Raw genomic sequence first — 15,184 nt, forward strand, 5'->3', positions numbered from 1 at the left:
GCATAGTTAAAGTGGCTAGTGATACATGTATTACATAAGGATGCAGTAGATGATATAGAGTACAGTATATACGTATACATATGAGATGAATAATGTAGGGTAAGTAACATTATATAAGGTAGCATTGTTTAAAGTGGCTAGTGATATATTTACATCATTTCCCATCAATTCCCATTATTAAAGTGGCTGGAGTTGAGTCAGTGTGTTGGCAGCAGCCACTCAATGTTAGTGGTGGCTGTTTAACAGTCTGATGGCCTTGAGATAGAAGCTGTTTTTCAGTCTCTCGGTCCCAGCTTTGATGCACCTGTACTGACCTCGCCTTCTGGATGATAGCGGGGTGAACAGGCAGTGGCTCAGGTGGTTGATGTCCTTGATGATCTTTATGGCCTTCCTGTAACATCGGGTGGTGTAGGTGTCCTGGAGGGCAGGTAGTTTGCCCCCGGTGATGCGTTGTGCAGACCTCACTACCCTCTGGAGAGCCTTACGGTTGAGGGCGGAGCAGTTGCCGTACCAGGCGGTGATACAGCCCGCCAGGATGCTCTCGATTGTGCATCTGTAGAAGTTTGTGAGTGCTTTTGGTGACAAGCCGAATTTCTTCAGCCTCCTGAGGTTGAAGAGGCGCTGCTGCGCCTTCTTCACGATGCTGTCTGTGTGAGTGGACCAATTCAGTTTGTCTGTGATGTGTATGCCGAGGAACTTAAAACTTGCTACCCTCTCCACTACTGTTCCATCGATGTGGATAGGGGGTGTTCCCTCTGCTGTTTCCTGAAGTCCACAATCATCTCCTTAGTTTTGTTGACGTTGAGTGTGAGGTTATTTTCCTGACACCACACTCCGAGGGCCCTCACCTCCTCCCTGTAGGCCGTCTCGTCGTTGTTGGTAATCAAGCCTACCACTGTTGTGTCGTCCGCAAACTTGATGATTGAGTTGGAGCGTGCGTGGCCACGCAGTCGTGGGTGAACAGGGAGTACAGGAGAGGGCTCAGAACGCACCCTTGTGGGACCCCAGTGTTGAGGATCAGCGGGAGGAGATGTTGTTGCCTACCCTCACCACCTGGGGGCGGCCCGTCAGGAAGTCCAGTACCCAGTTGCACAGGGCGGGGTCGAGACCCAGGGTCTCGAGCTTGATGACGAGCTTGGAGGGTACTATGGTGTTGAATGCCGAGCTGTAGTCGATGAACAGCATTCTCACATAGGTATTCCTCTTGTCCAGATGGGTTAGGGCAGTGTGCAGTGTGGTTGAGATTGCATCGTCTGTGGACCTATTTGGGCGGTAAGCAAATTGGAGTGGGTCTAGGGTGTCAGGTAGGGTGGAGGTGATATGGTCCTTGACTAGTCTCTCAAAGCACTTCATGATGACGGAAGTGAGTGCTACGGGCGGTAATCGTTTAGCTCAGTTACCTTAGCTTTCTTGGGAACAGGAACAATGGTGGCCCTCTTGAAGCATGTGGGAACAGCAGACTGGTATAGGGATTGATTGAATATGTCCGTAAACACACCGGCCAGCTGGTCTGCGCATGCTCTGAGGGCGCGGCTGGGGATGCCGTCTGGGCCTGCAGCCTTGCAAGGGTTAACACGTTTAAATGTCTTACTCACCTCGGCTGCAGTGAAGGAGAGACCGCATGTTTTCGTTGCAGGCCGTGTCAGTGGCACTGTATTGTCCTCAAAGCGGGCAAAAAAGTTATTTAGTCTGCCTGGGAGCAAGACATCCTGGTCCGTGACTGGGCTGGATTTCTTCCTGTAGTCCGTGATTGACCGTAGACCCTGCCACATGCCTCTTGTGTCTGAGCCGTTGAATTGAGAATCTACTTTGTCTCTGTACTGACGCTTAGCTTGTTTGATAGCCTTGCGGAGGGAATAGCTGCACTGTTTGTATTCGGTCATGTTACCAGACACCTTGCCCTGACTAAAAGCAGTGGTTCGCGCTTTCAGTTTCACGCGAATGCTGCCATCAATCCACGGTTTCTGGTTAGTGAATGTTTTAATCGTTGCTATGGGAACGACATCTTCAACGCACGTACTAATGAACTCGCACCCCGAATCAGCGTATTCGTCAATGTTGTTATCTGACGCAATACGAAACATATCCCAGTCCACGTGATGGAAGCAGTCTTGGAGTGTGGAGTCAGCTTGGTCGGACCAGCGTTGGACAGACCTCAGCGTGGGAGCCTCTTGTTTTAGTTTCTGTCTGTAGGCAGGGATCAACAAAATGGAGTCGTGGTCAGCTTTTCCGAAAAGGGGGCGGGGCAGGGCCTTATATGCGTCGCGGAAGTTAGAGTAACAATGATCCAAGGTTTTTCCACCCCTGGTTGCGCAATCGATATGCTGATAAAATTTAGGGAGTCTTGTTTTCAGATTAGCCTTGTTAAAATCCCCAGCTACAATGAATGCAGCCTCCGGATAAATGGTTTCCAGTTTGCAAAGAGTTAAATAAAGTTCGTTCAGAGCCATCGATGTGTCTGCTTGGGGGGGGGGTATATACGGCTGTGATTATAATCGAAGAGAATTCTCTTGGTAGATAATGCGGTCTACATTTGATTGTGAGGAATTCTAAATCAGGTGAACAGAAGGATTTGAGTTCCTGTATGTTTCTTTCATCACACCATGTCTCATTAGCCATAAGGCATACGCCCCCGCCCCTCTTCTTGTTTCTGTCGGCGCGATGCGTGGAGAAACCCGTTGGCTGCACCGCCTCGGATAGCGTCTCTCCAGTGAGCCATGTTTCCGTGAAGCACAGAACGTTACGGTCTCTGATGTCCCTCTGGAATGCTACCCTTGCTCGGATTTCATCAACCTTGTTGTCAAGAGACTGGACATTGGCAAGAAGAATGCTAGGGAGTGGTGCACGGTGTGCCCGTCTCCGGAGTCTGACCAGAAGACCGCCTCGTTTCCCTCTTTTTCGGAGTCGTTTTTTTGGGGCGCTGCATGGGATCCATTCCGTTGTCCTGTTTGAAATGCAGAACACAGGATTCGCGTCGCGAAAAACATATTCCTGGTCGTACTGATGGTGAGTTGACGCTGATCTTACAGTCGAGAAGAACTACTGACTATATGTAATGAAACCTAAGATGACCTGGGGTACTAATGTAAGAAATAACACGTAAAAAAAACAAAAAACTGCATAGTTTCCTAGGAACGCGAAGCGAGGCGGCCATCTCTGTCGGCGCCGGAAGTACGAGTATAAGCATGGTCCACTATGTTACAATTTAAACAAATTTTACCAATATGTTATTTGGCTCATTTCTGGAGGTAGAAATTATATTTTGGTTGGTGTCAACATAATTTTATTTTCATACATTTTTGATAGAATGTCCTTTTAAAAAGTTACCAGAAGTGAGCTTCTCAGTCCTTCTGCATCAAAATTCTCTGGGGGGGACCCCCAAAACAGTGGGGGAGGGAAACCCCCTGACCTGTCCCCGTTACTGCTACCCATTTCTCCAGAGGAACACCGATTCCGTTACTTCCATAACATATTGTTCAGCTATTCAGACGGTCAGACTGTAAAACATTCAGTGATGATTCACTCCAAAGCAAACAATAAGAAGATCTTTACTGTGACTTGGTGCATGTCCTGGTCGCCAGATCAGCAGTGGGAAATGCAGGCCAATCGACAGGCCAATAACACTCATTCAGAGGACTTATGACAAGCTTTAAATAAACAGTCACTCCTATTACTGCAATACTCAGTCACAACAATACTTCCTGCAGATGTCATTACAGTTACTCACTTATTCATGCCGAGCTTAGTAAACCATCATTTAATGTTACTTTACTGTTACTTGGTCAGTCCCATCACATCAGTAGGTGGTTCTACATCATGCCTGTGTAAATACAGTGACCGCACTGTACCTGCCCTATACGTCACAATATCAATGTTGTCACTTAATAAGAGGTGTTTGTTCATTTGTGTGTGTTTCTGCCTTGTCCAATGAGCTCCCATACAAGGTGTGCATCTGTCTTTTTGTGTGCGTGTGTGTGTTTTTCTCACTCTGCTACTCTACTCTGTAGCTCAGTGTGTCCTCTGCTCTGACCCATGCGAGGTGTGTGTGTGTGTTCTCTCTCTACAAAGGAAAGGCAGTCTGTCAGTGGTTTCTGACCGGCTCAGCTCCTCAAACACCCGGTCCACCTCCCTTTATTCTATTTCCAACATGTAAGACACGTCTGTCTGTGTGTGCGTCCGCATTCCTTTAAATATCTGTTCACGGTGTGGTGTGTGTGTGTTGTATCTGTACGTGTGCATGTAGAATTGTCTGTGGTTGGGTGTATATCTGTGGGAGTGTATGTGGGTCTGTATACATTTACACGCTGCAAGTTGGTGTGTACCCGGTGAATAGTGTGTGTAGCCTTTATCTGGTGACTAGTAGCAGATAGCCTTGGCTAGGTCAACGGTCTAGACCTGAGCCCGGTTTCCCAAAAGCATCTTAAGGCTAAGTTCATTGTTAAAATCAGCTCAATGGTTCTGATGATGAACTCAGCCTTAAAATGCTTTTGGGAAACGGGGCGCAGGGCTATTCATATCCAAGCCTTGAGGTCCACAGTACTCCTATTTTTCTTTCCCCTCACCCTTCTCCCCCACTCACACTCACTCTTGTTTGTGTTCCAGTGGGCGTCTGATGAGGGAGCGTTCCCAGTCCAGTTTCTCAGTGTCCTATAAGAACATGAAGAAGACTCCGTCTCTGCAGTCCTTGGACAACCTCTCCATAGACAGCTACCTGATGGAGGACGGAGACACAGACACATACAGCCTGCTGGAGAGGGGTAGGAACCACACACACACACACACACACACAGGGCCCTGGGTCCTAGACTTCCTGATGGGCTGACCCCAGGTGGTGAAGGAAGGCAACATCACCTCCACCACTCTGACCATACATGTTGTTAAGTCGTTTCATCCACTGCTCGCACGTGTCAAGGGGCGTTTGCGTTCCAGGAATATAACTTGGCTCTATTTTAGACGCTTGATTTGCTGCAAGTCCAGCCTCTCCTATCTACTCATTGGTTTTTAGGCACATGTACCCACGTGGGTGATTGAATGTTCATTAAGTATGTTCATGTTCATTAATTGTTTATGGTTCATTGACCAAGCATGGGAAACAGTGTTTAAACCCTTTACAATGAAGATCTGTGACGTTATTTGGATTTTTACGAATTATCTTTGAAAAACAGGGTCCTGAAAAAGGGCTGTTAATGTTTTTGCTGAGTTTTTAGGTTTGTGTCTGGTATTTATCAATGTTTTGGTTGCAGACCACCAATTTTAATTTATTCTATGTCCACAGACGACGTGTCCATCTCAGGCTTTAAGGATGTGGTGAGGGAGCAGAGTGCCACAGAAATTGCCAAGGAGGCAGCAGCAGTAGCGGCCATGGGCACAGGGGAGCAGGACTGTGCTGGCTCACCAGATACTGTTAGTGCCACCTCCCAGAGCATTGACGAACCTACCAAAGACATGGTAATACACACATGCACAGGAAATGTATGCCCACATTCAGGCATGGATCCATGAACACACACACTGCTGTACACACACGCACACTACACTATACAGTGCATTCGGGAAGTATTCCGACCCCTTGACTTTTTCCACAATTTGTTACGTTACAGCCTTATTCTAAAATGGATTAAATAGTTTGTTTCCCTCATCAATCTACACACAATACCCCATAATGACAAAGCCAAAAGTTTGACATTTTTGCAAATGTATTAAAAATAAACTGATATCACATTTACATAAGTATTCAGACCCTTTACTCAGTTGAAGCACCTTTTGGCAGCGATTACAGCCTCGAGTCTTCTTGGGTATGACGCTACAAGCTTGTCACACCTGTCTTTGTGGAGTTTCTGCCGTTCTCTGCAGATCCTCTCAAGCTCTGTCAGGTTGAACAGGGAGTGTCACTGGAATGGACGATTAATTAGGGCCGATTCCAAGTTTTCATAAAAAACGGAAATCAGTATTTTTGGATGCCAATTTTGCAGATTATTATTATTATTTTCCTTTACACCTTTTATTTAACGAGGCAAGTTAGTTAATAACACATTCTTATTTTCAATGACGGCCTAGGAACGGTGGGTTTACTGTCTTGTTCAGGGGCAGAATGACAGATTTATAACTTGTCAGCTCAGGGATTCAATCTTGCAACCTCACAGTTAGTTAACTAGTCAAACGTCTAACCACCTGCCTCACGAGGAGCATGCCTGTTACGTGAATGCAGTAAGAAGCCAAGGTAAATTGCTAGCTAACATTAAACTTATCTTATAAAAATCAATCAATCATAATCACTAGTTAACTACACATGGTTGATGATATTACTAGTTTATCTAGCATGTCCTGCGTTGCATATAATCGATGTGGTGTGCATTCGCGAAAAAGGACTGTCGTTGCTCCAACATGTACCTAACATAAACATCAATGCCTTTCTTAAAATCAATACACAGAAGTATATATTTTTAAACCTGCATATTTAGCTAAAAGAAAGGTTAGCAGGCAATATTAACCAGGTGAAATTGTCACTTCTCTTGCGTTCATTGCACGCAGAGTCAGGGTATATGCAACAGTTTGGGCCGCCTGGCTCATTGCGAACTAATTTGCCAGAATTTTGCGTAATTATGACAACATTGTAGGTTGTGCAATGTAGCAGGAATATTTAGACTGATGGATGCCACCCGTTGGATAAAATACTGAATGGTTCCGTATTTCACTGAAAGAATAAACGTTTTGTTTTCGAAATTGTAGTTTCCGGATTTGACCATATTAATGACCTAAGGCTCGTATTTCTGTGTGTTATTATGTTATAATTAATTATATGATTTGATAGAGCAGTCTGACTGAGCGATGGTAGGCACCAGCAGGCTCGTAAGCATTCATTCAAACAGCACTTTCATGCGTTTTGCCAGCAGCTCTGCGCAATGCTTCAAGCATTGCGCTGTTTATGACTTCAAGCCTATCAACTCCCGAGATTAGGCTGGTGTAACCTATGTGAAATGGCTAGCTAGTTAGCGGGGTGCTCGCTAATAGCGTTTCAAACGTCACTCGCTCTGAGACTTGTTGTAGTTGTTCCCCTTGCTCTGCATGTGGGTAACGCTGCTTCCAGGGTGGCTGTGGTGAGGAGAGGGATGGAAGCTATACTGTTACACTGGCAATACTAAAATGCCTATAAGAACATCCAATAGTCAAAGGTATATGAAATACAAATGGTATAGAGCGAAATAGTCCTATAATTCCTATAATAACTAAAACCTAAAACTTCTTGCCTGGGAATATTGAAGAAAAAAAAAGGAACCACCAGCTTTCTCATGTTCTGAGCAAGGAACTTAAGCGTTAGCTTTCTCATGTTCTGAGCAAGGAACTTAAACGTTAGCTTTCTCATGTTCTGAGCAAGGAACTTAAACGTTAGCTTTCTCATGTTCTGAGCAAGGAACTTAAACGTTAGCTTTCTTACATGGCTCATATTGCACTTTTTCTTTCTTCTCCAACACTTACTATTTAAACCAAATTGAACATGTTTCATTATTTACTTGAGGCTAAATAAATTTTATTGCTGTATTATATTAAGTTAAAATAAGTGTTCATTCAGTATTGTTGTAATTGTCATTATTACAAATAAATAAATAAAAATCGGCCAATTAATTGGTATCGGCTTTTTTTGGTCCAATAATCTGTATCATAATCAGTCGACCTCTACTCCAGAGATGTTCGATCTGGTTCAAGTCCGGGCTCTGGCTGGGCCATTTGAGGACATTGAGACTTGTTCTGAAGCCACTCCTGTGTTTTCTTGGCTGTGTGCTTAAGGTCGTTGTCCTGTTGGAAGGTGAACCTTCGACCCAGTCTGAGGTCCTGAGCGCTCTGGAGCAGGTTTTCATCAAGGATCTCCTTGTACTTTGCTCTGTTCATCTTTGCCTCGATCCTGACTAGTCTCCCAGTCCATGCCGCTGAAAAACATCCACAAAGCATGATGCTGCCACAAACATGCTTCACCGTAGGGATGGTGCCAGACTTCCTCCAGATGTGACGTATGGCAGTCAGGTCAAATAGTTAAATCTTGGTTTCATCAGACCAGAGAAACTTGTTTCTCATGGTCTGAGAGTCTTTAGGAGGCTTTTGGCAAACTCCCAACGGGCTGTCATATGCATTTTACTGAGGAGTGGCTTCCGTCTGGCCACTCAACCAAAAAGGCCTGATTGGTGGAGTGCTGCAGAGATGGTTGTCCTTCTGGAAGGTTCTTCCATCTCCACAGAGGAACTCTGGGTTCTTTGCCACCTCCCTGACCAAGGCCCTTCTTCCCCCTTTTTTTGTTCCAAACTTCTATTTAAGAATGATGGAGGCCACTGTGTTCTTGGGGACCTTCAATGCTGTAGAACTGTTTTGGTAGCCTTCCCCAGATCTGTGCCTCGACACAGTCCTGTCTCGGAGCTCTACGGACAATCCCTTCGACCTCATGGCTTGGTTTTTGCTCTGACATGCACTGTCAACTGTGGTACCATATATAGACAGGTGTGCCTTTCCAAATCATGTTCAATCAATTGAATTTACTCCAATCAAGTTGTAGAAACATCAAGGATGATCAATGGAAACAGGATGCACCTGAACTCAATTTCGAGTCTCATAGCAAAAGGTCTGAATACTGTATGTAAATAAAGTATTTCTGTTTTTTATGTTTAATACATTTGCAAACATTTCTAAAAACCTTTTTTCTCTTTGTCATTATGAGGTATTGTGTGTGTATTGTTTTATTTAATCAATTTTAGAACAAGGCTGTAGTGTAACTTAATGTGGAAAAAATCAAGAGGTCTGAATACTTTCTGAATGCACTGTACACACACATGCACTGTACACACACATGCACTGTGTACACATATGCACTGTGTACACATATGCACTGTGTACACATATGCACTGTGTACACATATGCACTGTGTACACATATGCACTGTGTACACACATGCACTGTGTACACACATGCACTGTGTACACACATGCACTGTACACACACATGCACTGTACATACATATGCACTGTACACACACATGCATGAGTGTACTTGAGCATTTTTCATTTCCTGAACTGTAATTTTACCCCACTTTCTGAATTGATTCAATTAACTTACATTTTTATTCATTTTAGCTGACTCTCCTATCCAACTTAATGCCTCCCTCCCTCTCTCTCTCTCCCCCCCAGGTGTCGGTGCTGGTGCTGAAGGTGCAGTGTGTGTGTGGGGGGATGGAAGTGCGAGGGGAGAGCACAGCTGTATCTCTGGAGGTGGGCTGCGTCAGACCCACACAGCTGGGAAACGTCAGCCTCCGGCAATACCTCAGCAACCGCAGCCTGGGTGAAGACACACACTACATGCGTAGACACACAAATGAATACATACATACATACTTGTGGGCTAGTACACTACGACATACATTGCAGTTACACATACTGCAGTCTCACTATTCCCCATTCTCTTGGAGTACTATCTATAGCTGGATTAAGGCTACACAACACTCCCAATTGACTTGGTTTACCCTTCCATAACTCTTGCAGGTATGGTACCCACTGCTCAGGGCAGCACTATTGTACCCCCTGCCCCAGGCAGCGAAGGTATGTGTGTGTGGAACAAAAGCATGGGTAGGCAAACGCAAGCTTGCGCACAAGTGCTACTCCCTGTTTGTTTGTTAGTGTTTTAGTGTGTCTCTGATTTCATCATTGGTATGAAATGACAGATAGTAATTAGCATTTTTGCTCCACCAAGCATGCTACACACGTTTGTTTCACTATCCTTGTGGGGACCAAACAATTGATTCCCATTCAAAATCCTATTTTCCTTAACCACAAACCCCTAAGCTCAGCTCTGCCGCCTCCCTCTTTCACAGAAGAGTAATCCCCATCTCTCTCTCTGCTCACAGAAGAGTAATCCCCATCTCTCTCTCCCTCAGCTCGGCTCCGCCTTACTCTTTCACAGAATAATATAATCCCCATCTCTCTCTCAGCTCGGCTCTGCCTCCTCCCTCTTTCACAGAATAATATAATCCCCATCTCTCTCTCAGCTCGGCTCTGCCTCCTCCCTCTTTCACAGAAGAGTAATCCCCATCTCTCTCTCAGCTCACAGAAGAGTAATCCCCATCTCTCTCTCTCTCGGCTCTGCCTCCTCCCTCTTTCACAGAAGAGTAACCCCCATCTCTCTCTCAGCTCACAGAAGAGTAATCCCCATCTCTCTCTCAGCTCGGCTCTGCCTCCTCCCTCTTTCACAGAAGAATAATCCCGATCTCTATCCTTCACTACCCCGCTCTCTCTCGCACGCTCTCTCCTTTCCTACCCCGCTCTATATGTCTCGCTCTCCATCACTTTCTCACTATTTCTGTTTTTACCTCTTACCTTCTCTCACGTCTGCCATTTCCTCCCTCCATATCTCCTTCCTTCCTGACTGAGGCAGTGACCGATGCGTTGTTGTAGTATTAATGTGTGTCTGCGTGGGTGCAGCTGCTGTGACACTTTACTGTCCTTTTAAATAGTTGTATGGGATCAGTACCCCCACCCCCCAGAAGGGCCCTTGCTTTACAAATTAGTCACACCTTAGTAGTGGATTCAAAGACTGGCGTCAGCAGTAAGGCAATGTCTGGTTGTATGCCTGCCGAGCGGCCATCGCTGAGCCTTTTCTTTGAGTTGTGGTTGCAGTGATTCTGTTTGTATTGCAGCCAATCCATGCCTTCTCTTTTTAATGGGAATTAATTGATTACTGATGTTCTCATTTTCTCTTCCACTCCCCACTCCTTCCTCTTTCCCTCGCTAGGTGGTGGTCTGGAGGCCAATACAGACGGGACCACCCATCTCCCGGAGGTCAGGGCTCGGCTGGAGAGCGGGCCCTGTGCCGCCGCCCACTCCCCCCTGGCCGAGACCAACGGTTTCCTCCAGCTGCGTCTCCACGGCTACCGGGCCAGCTTCCTCATGTCGTCGCTAAGGAACCTGGCTCACTTCCTGGAGGATGACTCCGCCCCCCAGGTCCTCCCGATGGAGATCAGCGTCAGGGACACACACATCAACCTGAAGGTGGGGATGAACACACACAGACACATTAACCACAGACACATTAACTACATACACATTAACCTCTGTCCCCCTCTGCAGGATGATGGTCCCCGTGACAACCCGTCTGACCCTGATCCCACCCCCATCACCCTGCACATCTCCAACCTGCTCATCCACAGGACCGACGATGGAGCCTTCTCTATAGGGGGTGAAACACACACACACACTGCCTCACACACACACACTGCCTCTCTCACACACACACACACACACACACACACTGCCTCACACACACTGCCTCACACATTCACTCATATAGAGTTGAAGTCAGAAGTTTACAAACACCTTAGCCAAATACATTTAAACATAGTTTTTCACAATTCCTGACATTTAATCCTACTAAAACTTCCCTGTCTTAGGTCAGTTAGGATCACCACTTTATTTTAAGAATGTGAAATGTCAGAATAATAGTAGAGTGATTTATTTCAGCTTTTATTTCGTTCATCACATTCCCAGTCGGTCAGAAGTTTACATACACTCAATTAGTATTTGGTAGCATTGCCTTTAAAATGTTTAACTTGGGTCAAACATTTTGGGAAGCTTTCCACAATAAATTGGGTGAATTTTGGCCCATTCCTTCTGACAGAGCTGGTGTAACTGAGTCAGGTTTGTAGGCCTCCTTGCTCGCACACACTTTTTCAGTTCTGCCCACAAATTCTCTATAGGATTGAGGTCATGGCTTTGAGATGGCCACTCCAATACCTTGACTTTGTTGTCCTTAAGCCATTTTGCCACAACTTTGGAAGTATGCTTGGGGTCATTGTCCATTTGGAAGACCCATTTGCGACCAAGCTTTAACTTGAGATGTTGCTTCAATATATCCACATAATTTTCCATCCTCATGATGCCATCTATTTTGCGATGATGGCCAAACAGTTCTATTTTTGTTTCATCAGACCAGAGGACATTTCTCCAAAAAGTATGATCTTTGTCCCCATGTGCAGTTACAAACCATAGTCTGGCTTTTTTATGGATGTTTTGGAGCAGTGGCTTCTTCCTTGCTGAGCGGCCTTTCAGGTTATGTCGATATAGGACTCATTTTACTGTGGATATAGATACTTTTGTACCTGTTTCCTCCAGCATCTTCACATGGTCCTTTGCTGTTGTTCTGGGATTGATTTGCATTTTTCGCACCTAAGTTCATTCATCTCTAGGAGACAGAACGCGTCTCCTTCCTGAGCGGCATGACGGCTGCGTGGTCCCATGGTGTTTGTACAGATGAACATGGTACCTTCAGGCGTTTGGAAATTGCTCCCAAGGATGAACCAGACTTGTGGAGGTCTACAATTATTTTTCTGAGGTCTTGGCTGATTTCTTTTGATTTTCCCATTATGTCAAGCAAAGAGGCACTGCCACAGGAAGGTGGTCCTTGAAATACATCCACTGGTAGGCCTTGAAATACATCCACAGGTACACCTCCAATTGACTCAAACTATGTCAATTAGCCAAGAAGCTTCGAAAGCCATGACATCATTTTCTGGAATTTTCCAAGCTCTTTAAAGGCACAGTCAACTTAGTGTATGTAAACTTCTGACCCACTGGAATTGTGATACAGTGAATTATAAGTGAAATAATCTCTTTGTAAACAATTGTTTGAAAGATTATTTGTGTCATGCACAAAGTAGATGTCCTAACAGACTTGCCAAAATTATAGTTTGTTAACAAGAAATTTGTGGAGTGGTTGAAAAACGAGTTTTAATGACTCCAACCTGAGTGTATATAAACTTCCGACTTCAACTGTATACTCACTCACTCACTCACTCACTCACTCACTCACTCACTCACTCACTCACTCACTCACTCACTCACTCACTCACTCACTCACTCACTCATACACAAATACACTGTCACACGCACACACACCCTCCGCCCCATTTCATCATCATACAATGACATAACTTTCAAGTTTATTTCTACTTTCACCCACTCCCCCCACCATCTGTTGTCACAGTGGAAAATACGTCTGAGGCGGGGCCTAAAAAAGAAGTCCAATTGATTGACAGCGGTCTGTCTCCAGTCTCTGAAAGTGTGGTCAACAGCACTCCCAAGGCCACACAGACCCCCAGCCCTCCTAGCCCTAGCACAACCCCCTCCAACAAAGAACAGGTGAGTAGTTCACACACACACCACCCACTCATCCAGGGCCTAAAATGAACACCCGCCACCCGCCAAATGAGGGTGGGTTTTGGAATTGTCAGGTAAGACAATTGGCGGGGGGTCAGGGCTCCACAGAGCGAGCATTTCACTCTCATTTGTGACAAAAAATAGGCAAGTATGATCACATGAAAAATAAATGCTGCAATATTTAAGTTATTTCCACCGTTTTGTTTCATAGCTTGTAAATTAATCGGACAAGTCAAAGAACTGCAAATCCTATGCAGCCTATTCCACTTTGCTCTTAGGACAGTGCGCATGTGAAGAGCTGCACACAGGCATAAAAGTTGGTCTAATTTACTTGAAACAAAAGTCTACTGAAGTGAGACGTTGTGTTTCTCTGCTATTTACATTGTTTTGTTCACTAGCTAGGTTGTTTTTCTATGTTTGAGTTTCAACTGCTCGGCAAGCAAAGATAATGCTTCTACTTGTCAGACTCAATCTCACAGCCACAAACATGACTGGAGTAGTGTTACCATGGTAACCTCCAGCCCTTAAAGGGGCAGGTGAACATGTTTGTCTCATCTGTGATATTTTGTGTGTGTGTGTGTACTCAAGTCACAAATTCAATTAAACAATATACCACATTACCTTTCTAGTAATACATTTGTTTTGGATACATTACAAACCATGCTTTTGTTTTGTTTTTGTCATTTTAGCGGGGGAGAAATATTTTGGCTGGTAAAAAAATCTGACCAAAAATAAAATGTTATGCCATGCACTCTTTCATAGGAATTTAACCACCACGCTCATCAACACCCTCTCTTCTGTTTACTCCTAGCTGCTGATAGAGGAGAATGAGTGTTTGAAACTGGAGCTCTCCAAAGCCAAGATGGCTCTAGCTGAGGCCCAAATGGAGAAGGACTCCCTGTTACACCGCATGAAGAGTCTCAAAGTGAACAGCAGCTAGGGTAGGCCACCAGAGGCCCAGTGACCACCAGTCTGTAGTGCTGCATATCACCACAGGGGGGAAGCAGAGAGGAGAGAGTGGGTGTTGGATACTGGAGCTACTTGATATAGCATCACACAAGTATTATTCAAGCATCAGCCAGGTCATTCAAGCCTGTTCTGATGAAGGGCTGGTCGCCTAAGAACTAAACCACACACACACACACAGTCCATGAAGTCTACTCCTTAACACACACACACACGCAGTCCCTGAGAACTAGAGTGGGGCTACTTTTTCACTACCACCCTCATCTCAGGAACTGGAGAGTGGACAGTGTTAGACTTTCATCCCCTCCTCGATACAGTGCTGCCGTGTCATCCCTGGGCTGGGACTAGGACTGCAGTACACATGCTTGTTTTACATGCTTGTTTTACATGATTGTTGTGCTTGTTTTGAGTTGCTCTCTTTATGCAGTAAGTTAGTGTTCAGTCTCCAGTAATCCGACTCTGCAAGCCAGAGCAGCCTCCTAAATATAGGAGCATAAGGAGGGATGAAGGGGAGAGGAGACTAATCTAAATTAAACAGCCCTCAAGTGGAATGGAGGGGCTAGGGAGGTGGGGTGGGAGTCCTGAATGTTAGGCTTGGGGGAAAAGTTGCCCTCCCTGAATCGTTACCTTAAATAGGAGAAACAATGCAAAAATGGGCAACTTTATCAAGCATCATATTTTTGAGGAGCATATTCTATATGTAATGACCTTTGATGGGAGGGGCTTGCCTGGGTGGGGGGAGACACTGAATGTCATAACTATGGAGGAATGTCTTAAAAATAGACTTATTTTGCACTGCGCTGAAACTGAACATGTAATTTGGTGCTTATGGAAAAGAAAATGTATCTAGCGCTGAACCAATTGTATTTGGTGTGTATATGGTAATGTACTTATGATGGGCAAAGCGTACACAATGTTTTCTACAGAATTCTGAATGGTTGTGCAGTGTGTTTTCAACATGTATTTGTCATGTAACTAAAACAAGCATTTCATTTAATTGAAAAGGAAAATATACAATTATATATTTTCA

General features: G+C 45.0%; 1 protein-coding gene across 5 annotated transcripts in view; it reads left to right on the top strand.

Annotated features, from left to right (window-relative positions):
- The window catches only part of LOC115133794 (bridge-like lipid transfer protein family member 3B), a 55,210-nt gene extending 40,026 nt beyond the window's left edge, over positions 1-15,184 (top strand). The window contains exons 16-24 of one of the 5 annotated variants that reach the window (XM_065008364.1): positions 4,069-4,149; positions 4,603-4,757; positions 5,276-5,448; positions 9,172-9,322; positions 9,523-9,606; positions 10,769-11,025; positions 11,104-11,212; positions 13,016-13,170; positions 14,000-15,184. In XM_065008364.1, coding sequence (XP_064864436.1) covers positions 4,069-4,149; positions 4,603-4,757; positions 5,276-5,448; positions 9,172-9,322; positions 9,523-9,606; positions 10,769-11,025; positions 11,104-11,212; positions 13,016-13,170; positions 14,000-14,128 — 1,294 coding nt within the window. In that variant the 3' untranslated portion in view covers positions 14,129-15,184. Of the gene's footprint in view, positions 1-4,068; positions 4,150-4,602; positions 4,758-5,275; positions 5,449-9,171; positions 9,323-9,522; positions 9,607-10,768; positions 11,213-13,015; positions 13,171-13,999 lie in introns of all 5 variants that reach the window. The other 4 variants (XM_065008366.1, XM_065008368.1, XM_065008367.1 and 1 more) reach the window with 4 other exon arrangements.

This window comes from Oncorhynchus nerka, linkage group LG23 (assembly GCF_034236695.1).
Source record: "Oncorhynchus nerka isolate Pitt River linkage group LG23, Oner_Uvic_2.0, whole genome shotgun sequence".
NCBI classification, from domain to species: Eukaryota; Metazoa; Chordata; class Actinopteri; order Salmoniformes; family Salmonidae; genus Oncorhynchus; species Oncorhynchus nerka.